At 37.9% G+C, this 12,360-nt stretch overlaps 1 protein-coding gene across 1 annotated transcript; it reads right to left on the reverse strand.

The window, feature by feature from the left end:
* Positions 1-852: 852 nt before the first annotated feature.
* LOC306869937 (protein phosphatase 1D-like) lies at positions 853-11,910 on the reverse strand. The gene is made up of 6 exons (XM_079416897.1): positions 11,293-11,910; positions 9,509-9,737; positions 9,036-9,160; positions 8,370-8,551; positions 7,745-7,969; positions 853-2,874 (listed from the first exon to the last, which is right to left on the reverse strand). Exons 1-6 carry the CDS (start codon positions 11,753-11,755, stop codon positions 2,500-2,502), a joined length of 1,599 nt encoding a protein of 532 aa, XP_079273023.1. The 5' UTR covers positions 11,756-11,910; the 3' UTR covers positions 853-2,499.
* Positions 11,911-12,360: the final 450 nt, after the last annotated feature.

Below are 12,360 nucleotides of genomic sequence, written 5' to 3' on the forward strand. Positions count from 1 at the left end.
TGTCCACATAGAAACCTACTCCCGCGGTTGGAACGTATATTATTCCTCTGATTATGACATTTCAACACAACCAACCATATATATATATGTGTGTGTAAATGTAAACATTCGTTCATTTTTAATTAAATGAGTAAATTAATAAATGTTCTATTAAGTGTGAATACTTTTTACAGTTCATGATACCAGTTTTTTTTATGAATACTTTTTACAATTCATGATGTCAACGGACGTGTTATCATGCTTTGATAAATATCTAAATAAGGACATGTAATTTCTGAAATACTAAAAGACTTCTATTGTCACAATAAATTAAGCCCATAAATAAATAAATCCCCCAGATGTCGCTAAAGGGACGTGTTATCATCTAAATGAGAACATGTGATTCCTTACTTTTCCCTACCTGTATTAATTTTATTAATTTTTTTCAGAAAAAAACACATTATTTTATGCTATATAGGTCTATTCATGTTTTCCCTTTGAGAACGTCCCAACAAGTGTTTTTAGGCATATTCAGGTAACACCTGAGGACATTTTTCAGCAATTTTCTTCACGAAGAATAACGAAGTTAAACATGCGGACTCACGCACACTCTTCACTCAAGTGTGTCCTTGTCAGTTTAGCACCATTATGGAGGGAGTGGGTTTAGCTGCTATCAGGCGTATGTCTCCATCACTCATGCTCTCAGATTAGCCTTCTAGAAAACGTCAAGCCAAACTGTTCAGTAGTGGACACTAACAATACGTTCACTCTAGTCACCTAGTATTGACTACCATCTAGTGGCGGATAAACACCATGACATGAATCCACACCAGTTCTTGTAAAAAAAAAATATAATGAATCAAGAAAGTACATAAAGTCCAAGTACTTTTTATGCCAATAATTACATTTCAGTAAACAGGTCTATATGTTTAACTATGGTCTCATTCTTTGCAGTTCATGAAATGTTACCAGAAGAAAAATAACACAAAGAATAGCAATACAAAAATATTTAAACACAAAACTGAATATCTCTTTATTGCAATTCCAATTATTATTTTTTTAATCGAACCCTGAACAAGACAGCATCCAATACACTAACACTCAATCCCATTTCAAAGAGAGATACAGTTAAATACAACCGATCGCACATTTCAGAAAAACACAGTGAAAGAGGAAAGCCTCGTATGATACCAACTGCCCTATTGCTCAGGCCAGAGATATTACAATGTGAAATCACCAGTTTTTGACAGGGAATAAAAAATAAATCACACTGACAGGTTTTAACATGCCGAATCTGATCAAAACAATATTACTTATCTCATAAATGTTTTATCTTTTCTCTCTCTCTCTCAAATTCGATTATTTAGGGCCTTTTTAGATGTGTTTGAAATATACTATAATTGTTTTTTTTTTAAAACTCCATGCATTTAAATCCATCAAACTGTCGCTGTCATTCAGGCAGCATCACATGAGTACTCAAACCAAAGCTGCCACTATAGCAAATAGTGAAAGTTCATTTCTAAGGATAAAAACAGTATGAAAACATTACTTATTATCCACCTTGACAGTTTACTGGAAAATCTCCTCTATTCAAAAAGTCTCAAACTTGGGGCAACAAACACCCCGCTAAAAATGTGCTGTACACTAAACATCGGCTCATAACGACACATCTCATTAGCTCTGGAACTGGTGTTGGAAGATGTTATCTGCTTTATATTAACAGACATTATTGACATTAAATAACTTACAATATTGAAATACATACGAAAAGGTGGACAGTCAAGAAAAAGACAGTTTCTAAGGATATAACAGAACATGCAATCCTCAAACTTTACAAAAGATTTATCAAAAGAAATTAAATAATTTTGCTCTGTATTCCGATGATCAGAGATATGTCTTAGATTAAGTAACTCATGCTCTCTGAAAACAAAAAAAGGCAGCATATCAAAATGAGAAAGACAGGACAATGCTAACAAATACATTGAATACCGGTGTGAATATTTAATGCACAAACAATGAAGTATATTGGCAAGGGAAAATGTGCACATAAGCATTGTGGGGCAAGAAAATTGGATATTTTGAAAAATATAACAAGTATAAAAATATATTTTGTATACCTCCCAACTTTTTGGTCATTTTCAGAAAATCTGTACAAGCAATTCATGAAGTTTTAAAGATGGCGATTAATAATGCTGTTTAATTTAAAAGGAGAAAGATTAAACATCCTTTTAATGAATATTCCTTTGAGAGACAGATCTGCATTTTTTTTATAAAATTACTATAAATCTGATTGCTAAAAAGGAGATTTTCTTTTTACTCTCACATTAACACCATTAAAATTAAAAGGAAAGAAAAAACGCAATAAGACAAAAAAAAAATCCTACATTACAAACAGAAACGGTGGCACAATCAAAACATGGACACAAACAATAGTAGTTATTTATTCTTGTGACCATGCAGAGCATCAGAAAACAGGATGTAGACTTAACGTCGTCTCTTGTATGAGTTTGACGGAGGAGTTCAGCAGACGCAGAGGGTTGCTTTGCGGGGTTGTAGTATAGGGACGCTGGGGGTCCGTTTGGGACTCTTGCCGGCGTTGCGTTTGGATACAGAGCGCTCACTAGTCCTCCGGCGGGAGCTGCTTGGGGTGAGGGGGCTCCGTCTGGGCCTCTTCCCCACCGGGCTTGACGCATCTGGTGGGGACAGGGACATCTCTGGGGTCCGGTTACCCTCGCTGGGGCACACAGTCAAGGCATCGTTGTCCGTGAGCTCAGTGTAAAGGAGGTTTTCCTCTAACAGGGGTTCTGCGCTCAGACTCACTCCTGACAAACCGTTCCTCCTCTCCAGCGCCGGCAAAGACTCACTGCTGGATGAGGACAGGTCTGGATCCGGGGTCTGTAAAGGGTCAAACATATGGTCATTTTCTGATTCTATCATTAACATTTTATTATATACAAATTACCAGTGTTGGGAAGGCCATTTTTAAATTGTAGTATGCCAAGGTAGCAGTAATAGTTCTTTTGAGAAAATTGACAGTTTTATTTACAGGGACTATTTATATTTTATTATGTCTTTTAAAATGGATTTAATTTATATATAAAAAAGAAATAAGAATACAGCATTTATTTTGCATAAAAACCATTAAATGTACTTATCTAACTACATGTAGTGTAGGAGTTACTAAAATTATTAAAGTGACTCAATGTTATATTGCAAAAATATTATATTACAATATATTGTGAAATATTATAATTTAAAGAAATAATTTTAAGATGCTGATTAGAAATCATTCTAAGATGCTAATTGTTTTTATGACTTTTTTTTACAGGATTGTTTAATAAATAGAATGTTCAAATGAACAGCATTTATTTGCATTAATGTTTTTTCTAACAAGTAAAAATCTTTACTGTCACCTTTGAACAATTTAGTGCATCCTTGGTAAACAAAAGTATTAACTTTCAAAAAAAAATAAATAAATAAAGTAACTAAGAATACACAATTTATATAGGGTAAAATAAATAATTTTAAATACTGGATATCGATGCATGTTTATTTGCCCCATGTTTACATTCAGAAACAAATAATTATCAGCTTATCAGTATCATCCAGAACTGTAGGAATCCTTAAAAGATATAAAGTAAAAAAATGATGAAAAAAATCCCAGAGGAAGTACCAGAAATGGAAAAGATTCAAACTGCAAACACATGCCAACAACTCTAAAAGAGAAAATACAAATAAAGCAAGTCTAAAGTCTGGTCTTCGTCACTACAACAGGGAAACGCATCGTGGCTGCTCTTTTGCATTCTCTTGCCCTGTTCTGTATTTTTCATTTCCCCTCTATCAAAATCATAACAACACCAGAAGAGCAAACAGGAAAAACGATCAAAGCGGCCTCCCAAAACCTCAAATCCACTCCACTTAAAAGGATTAAAAACACAAACATCTGTCCACTCTCCAGCTCTCCAAGCCAAAGCAAAACAGCCAAGAGCAGCTGGAGGAGCCGTGCTTCAAACACGCTGGGGCCAAACAAACACGCAGACATGGCTTCCATCGGAACTGCTCTGACAATGGAGGCCTCAATCGGGAAAGGGGGAGATGGGGTGGAGAGAGAGAGAGAAAGATAGAGAGAGTGTGTGAGAGTGAGAGGATAAAGAAAAAAGCAGGCAGGACTGATGAGCAGCATGTCAGAGTCTCTTTTGGTGGGCATGGAGCCAAAGTGTGGCTAACATGAGCAGGAACTCTGTAAAAAGTCTTATCTAAAAGCTTCTGATTGGCTGTGAGCCTGGACAGTGTACAAAAATCTCTTGAAGTTCAAGCATATCATGAACTCCTGTTTTTATCTGCTTGAAGTGGCTGGTAGTGTTGTCAAAAATAATGGTACTTCAGAAACAAGTCGGTAATGAAATTGTTCAAATGTGACAATACCAGACTTTGTGCAGTACTGGTAGAACTGATTAATGACCCACACATAGGCGACTGCATTTGCGCTCTGAAGAGCATCAAAGGTTTCCATTTAAAACATGTTTTGGCATGTCAGTCGAGATCAGAAATGTAATGGACAATTACAGGCATTTCATTTATTCAGACTCAAAATCTACCCAACACTGCTCTAAACAGTGCAACTCAAAACTGAGCTCTGCATGCTTACGAATCCTAACTACAGTGGCATGCAAAAGTTTGGGAACCCCTTGCAGAATCTGTGAAAATGTGAATAATTTTAACAAAATAAGAGAGATCATACAAAATGCATGTTATTTTTTATTTAGTACTGTCCTGAGTAAGATATTTTCAATAAAAGATGTTTACATGTAGTCCACAAGATAAACAAACAGCTGAAATTATTAAAATAACCACATTCAAAAGTTTGGGAACTTTTTGAAAAAAAAAGTTTTGAATTTGAAGATCAAGGTAAATTGTACTTAATTTGTCTTCCAGGAAACATGCAAGTAGCTTCTGATGCTTCCGAAGGGCAGAACTAAATGGAAAAAAAATTATATTTCTACAAAATAAGAAACATTTGGACATCTTCATTCTGTTCAAAAGTTTTCACCCCCGGCTCTTAATGCATCGTGTTTCCTTCAGGAGCATCAGTGAATGTTTGAACCTTTTTTAATAGTTGTGTTTGAGTCCCTCAATCATCCTCAGCGTGAAAAGGTGGATCTCAAAATCATACAGTCACTGCTGGAAAGGGTTCAAATATGCAAAAGATGCTGGAAAACTGAGGAATCTGCAGGACATGGAGGATTTTTCTGAAGAACAGTGCTCAGTTGAACGGTTCAGAACAAACAAGGGACTCATGAACAACCATCACAAAACAAAAAAACAGTCGTAGATCATCCAGGTAACCACACACAGTATTAAGAACCAAGGGTTCCCAAACTTTTGAATGGGGTTATTTTAATAATTTCAGCTATTTTTTTGTCTTGTGGACTACATGTAAACATCTTTTATTGAAAATATCTTACTCAGGACAGTACTAAATAAAAAATAACATGCATTTTGCATGATCCCTCTTATTTTGTTAAAATTATTCACATTTTCACAGATTCTGCAAGGGGTTCCCAAACTTTCGCATGCAACTGTAACCAACAAAGTGTAAACACAAATTAAATAAGAGACTAAATATGCAGTGTAGCCAGATTCTTTGATTACAACAAGAGAGCTTGCAAAAGTGCAGATCTCAGTGAGCATGCACTGAAATTAAGGTGTCAGCTTCAGTGATTATAAAGAAGAGCTCTTTAGTCTTTACTCACTTTCTCTATATAATTTAAAAAAAAATAATTTAATTAAAATTCTGTTTTTTGTAGGGCTGCCCTCGACTAAAAAAAAAACTTTCTGGTCGACTAGTAGTCGTTCATTTTTAAGCATTGGTCTACCAATCGCATGTTTATTAATAAACCATTTAAATCATATTAATGAGCCGTTAATTGCCTACATAGCCTAATAAGCACTCAAGCGCAGGCATAAAGCTTGCCACAGCACACCGGCAGAAGTAATGATTATGAATGTGTCAGGGAGTAAAAGTAAGGAGGCTGCATTAACACTGCATTAATAATTTATTGATAAACTAGTGGTTTCTTTGTTTTCTGCTTAAGAGATGAAGTCAGCAACACTGATTCGTCATCGCCGCAGAAGTGGATGCACCTCAATGCATCTTTCATACGGATTAGATAATCTGAGAATACTAATTTTCCATTTGAATTGGTTTATTGGAAAGTAAACATTTCACTCTCTATAGATATATTTTTCATGTCTGTAAGGCAAGCACACACGGAGTTTCGGAATTTCACACTCAAGTTCACAGACACCGAGATGGCAGAACGCGCATCCTGTTTGCTTTCATTATTTTACAAAAGCACAGTGTTTTGTTGTTATTGTGAGTGCACACAAATAAATGTAGAGTCTTTACAGATTTGAAGGATGTATTGCTCTTATCTGTATGACCAAAAATGACAGAGTATTTTAAGAGCAAGTGACCACACCGGCGCCACCATCTGTCCTGCAGTGAGCGCTACTATTCAGCTTCCACACTCCGCACAGACACTTGAATAGAGCACATCTTTCTAGGTTAACATTAGATTAAGCGGCCATGTAAAGTTGCTGCTACTAACATATTTCCAATGATAAGCCATAATTGAGGTCGATGAATGATAGGCGAGAATTTGGATGTCCTGCCCAACGTGCTGTATTAGCACAAAGACCAGTCGTTAACGATCCTGTGGATGTTTTTTCTGCGAATAAGCTACTAATAGAATTTTCATCGACCAAGCCTCTTCTTGTCGACTAACTGTCAGTCAACTATTAGGGGGCAGCCCTAGTTTTTTGAGCTGCTAAGACGACCATATATTGCAAAAAGTGTTTCAATGTAAATGTAGAAGTGAATTTATCACTATTAATTATTGACAACGATAATCAAGGCAATTATGACACAAAAAAATACATATAGCTGTGCATTAAACAAATAAGTCTTTGCTGAATGTGTTTAATAGCTTTAACAAGCCTAAAGACACTCTTTGTTCTATTACTTGTAATGTGTTTTGGTTCTTTATTTTATTACTGACCTTTCACTTAAAGCAATGTTTACTTAATTGAAGAAATATTTAAGTATTTTTGGCATTTTTTGCCTTTATTGTGACAGGACAGATCAGAGCTGACAGGAAGCGAAGTGGTGGGGGGGGGGGGGGGGGGGTAATCGGGAAAGGTCCTCGATTCGGAATTCGAACACAGGATGCCTGTAGAGCAACGGCGCTGTATGTCGGCGTGCTGCCCACAAGGCCATCGGCACCGACAATTGAAAAAATATTTCAACTTATTAATGCATTGTTTATTCTTAATTGTTATTAGCATTAATAATTGATTTAATTTCTATATTTGGTAACACTTTACACTAGGGAACATGTTCACTTTTAACTAAGAGTTTTCCATGAATAAATTCCTAATTTGCTGCTAATTAAAGTAAAGTGGTTGTTAAGTTTAGGAATGAGGTAGGATTACGGGATCTAAAATTTGGTCATGCAGAATAAGACATTAATATGTGTTTTATAAGTACTAATAAACAGCCAATATGCTAGTAATATGCATGCTAATAAGCAACTATGTAATTAGTCACTAAACTAACCTTTTGCTTTGTTTATTAGTACAGAGAAACGTGAAATTTTACTAGTATAAGTACTGACTACTGAAATGTTGGTATTGTGACAATAATGTATTTCTTTCCTTTTTTCAACCTGCCTTTACTTCTCAAAGTGTAGCTTTGTGATTTTACCTTAATGAGTGGCGTGATGGAGCGGGACCCTATTGAGGGGTCACAGTGCGGGCCCTCTGCCAGGCTAAGTATGACCTCGTCTCTGTGCATAGGTAGGTGGGGTTTGCCAGGCTCAGGAAGGGAAATAACTATGACGCTGGTGTTGTCTGCACGGAGCATCCGCTGACGCCATCGCATCAATGCATGGCACCCCAACCGACGTGCAACCGACATCCCGAAAGGTGCCTGTAGGGCATAAAACACACACTTTTAGATGTTAACAAAGTGGGGAAGTCGTGGCCTAATGGTTAGAGAGTCGGACTCGTAATCCAAAGGTTGCGGGTTCGAGTCTCGGGCCGGCAGGGATTGTAGGTGGGGGGAGTGAATGTCCAGCGCTCTCTCCACCCTCAATACCACGACTGAGGTGCCCTTGAGCAAGGCACCGAACCCCCAACTGCTCCCCGGGCGCCGCAGCATAAATGGCTGCCCACTGCTCCGGGTGTGTGTTCACTGCTGTGTGTGTGTTCACTGCTGTGTGTGTGCACGTTGGATGGGTTAAATGTAGAGCACGAATTCCGAGTATGGGTCACCACACTTGGCAGTATGTCACTTCACTTTAAACAGCAGTATATACATTTGTTCGTACCACAGCTTCATCATGGCTCTGGCACACAGTCACTGCCTCCTGTGGTGGCACCATGTTCCAAAGGCCATCACTGCCAACGATGATGTAACGATGCCGTTTAGGGTCAAGGGTCACCACATTGGTGTCAGGCTCAGGAGACACCACAAACTCTCCACTATAGAAGTCATAGCTCCATAGATCACCTGGAAGGACATTATATTTAATATTATTTGCTTACCTTAAATTTGCCAATAAAAATACCCAAGAAATTATGGGAAAACAGGGAAAAAAAAACTAAATCAATAAATTCTGATATCAAGGGCCATCAGTTTCTATGAACTTTTTGAAGTGTGAAAGATATGGTGAAATGAACTTTGAATGGAGAGACAAATCTCTCATGTTTCATTAAAAATATATTTATCCGTGGTTCAAAGATGAACAAAAGGTTTATGGGTTTGAACGACATTGAAGGTGAAAACTGAATTTTTATTTTTGGGTGAGCTATCCCTTTAACTGAATTTGATTGTAATGGATTTTGCAGACACAGTTTGCATAATACTTCTTAACGCTATTTAAAGCAATAAGTCAAAGCCCTTGACTTATTAATGATAACTGAAGTCCATAAAAACCACATATTAATCAATATTTAATATATCTGAGTGTAATTGTGCAATCGTTAGTGTTTACCCAGAGCTCTGGCGACAGCGAGGAAGGGGATCTGATCGATCGGGGTGCTCCTTCTGACCGGGCCGTTGTGAGTTAGCCTAGGCCTCTTCCACACCACACGGTTCACACCAGACTTCTTCACCACACTACACTCACACAAACAAAGGCAAATTAACTGGTCTTCCAAAACACAATTGTAGTGGTTGGTGATGGTGCAGTGGATAAGACACATGCCCTTGGTGTGAGAGACGCTGGTTCGAATCCACTGTGAGACACCAATGTGTCCCTGAGCAAGACACTTAACCCCCTAGTTGCTCCAGAGGCGTGCAACCTCTGACATATATAGCAATTGTAAGTCGCTTTGGATAAAAGCGTCAGCTAAAATGAATAAATGTAAATGTAAATGGTTAGTTGATTTGTTTTAAGACTGCATGTTATCCAAGAGATTGGTTCTTATGATGACTTAAAGGTGTCCGCAAGCATCAAGATCTCACCTGCCACCCAGTCCTTCAATTCTCTGCTTCTCTTTTGGGAGCTCGGGCTTGTGGTCTTGTGTGACCTCCACAGCTTTGATGACTTTATCAGCGGGATCTTCCCTCACACCCAACACAACAGAGGAGTCCCCGACATGAGCCACAAACATGCAGTCCCCTCTGATGACCACCACACTGGCTGTAGTGCCCGAAGTACTGGGGAGGCCAGTTAATGTCTTTGGCCATTCAGCTGAAGGAAAAAGACACAGTGACAGTTTACATGGACATCAGTAATCTAATTATTTACCTTATTCTGAATAAAGACAATATTATGATTAAGGTGTTTACATGAATAGAATAATCCTTTCATGTTCAAAAATCTGTTTACATGGTAGACTCTTAACCAGAGTATTGTCTTAATCGTAATAAAATCGGAGTATTGATGTCCATGTAAACGTACTACGAATCTACACAAATCGAATTAAGACATGTGGAGTATTATTATTTTAGTCGCATTATTGAAGTGCAATACTGAGATTAAGGTGTTTACATGCCTGTATATTTCGATTAAAATCATAGTACATATTATGCTTGCTGCGATTATGATCGTAATCACATTATTTAAATCGAAGTATTGCGTTCACATGAGGTAAAGTTTAATCGCAATATTGCCAAAATCTCATTATAATCGCATGTAAGTTAAACACTCATTGTTAACCACGACTGCAGCAAGACAATAAAATGGAAGCCTGTTTCCACCAAATGAGTAAAAAATATTCTTTAAGTCATGATAATGAGAAACTTTCTTATAATAATGACTTATCATTCCATAATAATGAAAAAGTATTGAACAGCAGCTTTGGAGACCGTGCCATGTTTTCTGTGTGCATTTACACGGCTTTGACCAGCAGATGCCACTAGCATCACTAGAATCATTAATTGAATCAATTCAATAATAATTAGCAGAAAGTTCCTAATTTTTATGCAATAAGAAGTCTTTTTTTTCTGAACGTTTCTCATAATAAATGTATTATGAGGAAGATTCTCATTATTATGTGATGCTAAGTCGCTATCAGATGCTTTCTCGTTACAAGCTGTTAGGTGATTTTTAAGTTTCGCATTACTACAACATACTAAGTCGTTAATATTAGAACATTTCTCATTATTATCAGTTTTTATTAACATTCGATTATTTTTTTAAATAGAACGTTAACTTAATTATGAGTTCGTTTCTCAGTATTATGATGTACAAAGTACAAAATTATGGTACAGTATATATATATATATATATATATATACACACATATATATATATATATATATCAATATAGTGGAGCACTAAATCACAATTATGAGAAAGTTTCTCATTAAGACTTACAGAATCATATTTTTACTCAACTGTGGTGGAAACGGGTTTCTGTGCACGTAGGCCTGTCGAAGATACCGCGCATGCGCAGTGTGCGCCTTCCATTCGATATTTTTTATTTATTTATTTTTCGTCTTTTCTGCAGTAGATAGTGTGGCGCCCAATTTCAAAACGTGTAGGCTATTAGTCCGATTTACACAATCGCAGCCTTAGTGTACATCTTTATCTATCTAACGTTAACTATATTAAGAATAAGTCCAACAAGCATGCTATTTTAGTCGTTATAAATTGCTTTGAGGTCTTAAATTACACTGCCGATCATCATAACCATATCCTCGGAGCTATTCACAACGTAGTTAGACAATTACATGGACAAAATATTAATGTCAGGAAAAACGTCACACCATTCACATGAGAAAATAGTCTTGAATTGACTTACGAAGCTTTTTCCACATTGCATGATGACATGCGATGAAACCCTTGCGAATTGCGGCACAAACTTTCCGGTAATCTTTCGACCAAAAGCCCCGCTGCTTCTTGAGAAAATCCCAGAGATGATCTCGAGCGAACAGCGCAGCTTCTCTTCCTCCGTGGCCGTCAAACACGGCGAAGAACGCGACCGATCTCCTGCTGTCCCCCGCCGCCGGCTCCGTACCGGCGCTCTCCTCGGTGGACAGTGTGTTTGTCCACGTTACTGTGACGGGTAAAGGCTTGTTTGTGCAGTCCGGCGGGTCGCTTTCAGAGACCGGCTCTTGGTCCGGCTTTGGATCGGTGTGCCCGGCCTCTCGCAGCTCATCATCGCTGGGCTCCAGCTCCACGATCACCTCGGTTAAATCCTCCATGTATTTCCTTCCTCCTTGTTCGGAGAAGACGCTCACTCGCAGCGATAGGTCGAGATTCATGGCCAGTCGGAGAGCCCTTGCAGATAGGTCAACCTAAAAACTGCAAACGCGTGATTAAAAGATTTTAGATAACGTCAAAAACATTTATTAATCCGAGCTCGTCTTTTGTTTATTTTCTAAGCTGCCAGTCTTTCTTTCCTTCGCAGACACATAGTAATGCAGGCAGAGCGGTCAGTAGCGCCATCTGTTGGACAGGAGGATCATATATGCTGCAGTGGTGGTTTGTATACTAGTATATTATAATATGTACTTAACTATACTACCTATTATTCCTAAAAATGGTCTACACCAGGGTCACCAAACTTGTTCCTGGAGGGCCGGTGTCCTACAGAGTTTATCTCCAACACTAATCAAACACACCTGAACTAGCTAATCATTTATAAGTCGCTTTGGATAAAAGCGTCTGCTGAATGACTAAATGTAAATGTAAATGTAATCAAGGTCTTGCTAGGTATACTTGAAACTTCCAGGCAGGTGCGTTAAGGCGAGTTGTAGCTAAACTCTGCAGAACAGTGGCCCTCCACCGAGTCTGGTGACCCCTGGTCTACACATTTCAGGTTTGCCACATGACGTTGTTTCAGGGGCTCAGGAATTGGCTGGTTAGC

Source organism: Barbus barbus (assembly GCF_936440315.1).
Source record: "Barbus barbus genome assembly, chromosome: 5".
NCBI lineage: Eukaryota > Metazoa > Chordata > Actinopteri > Cypriniformes > Cyprinidae > Barbus > Barbus barbus.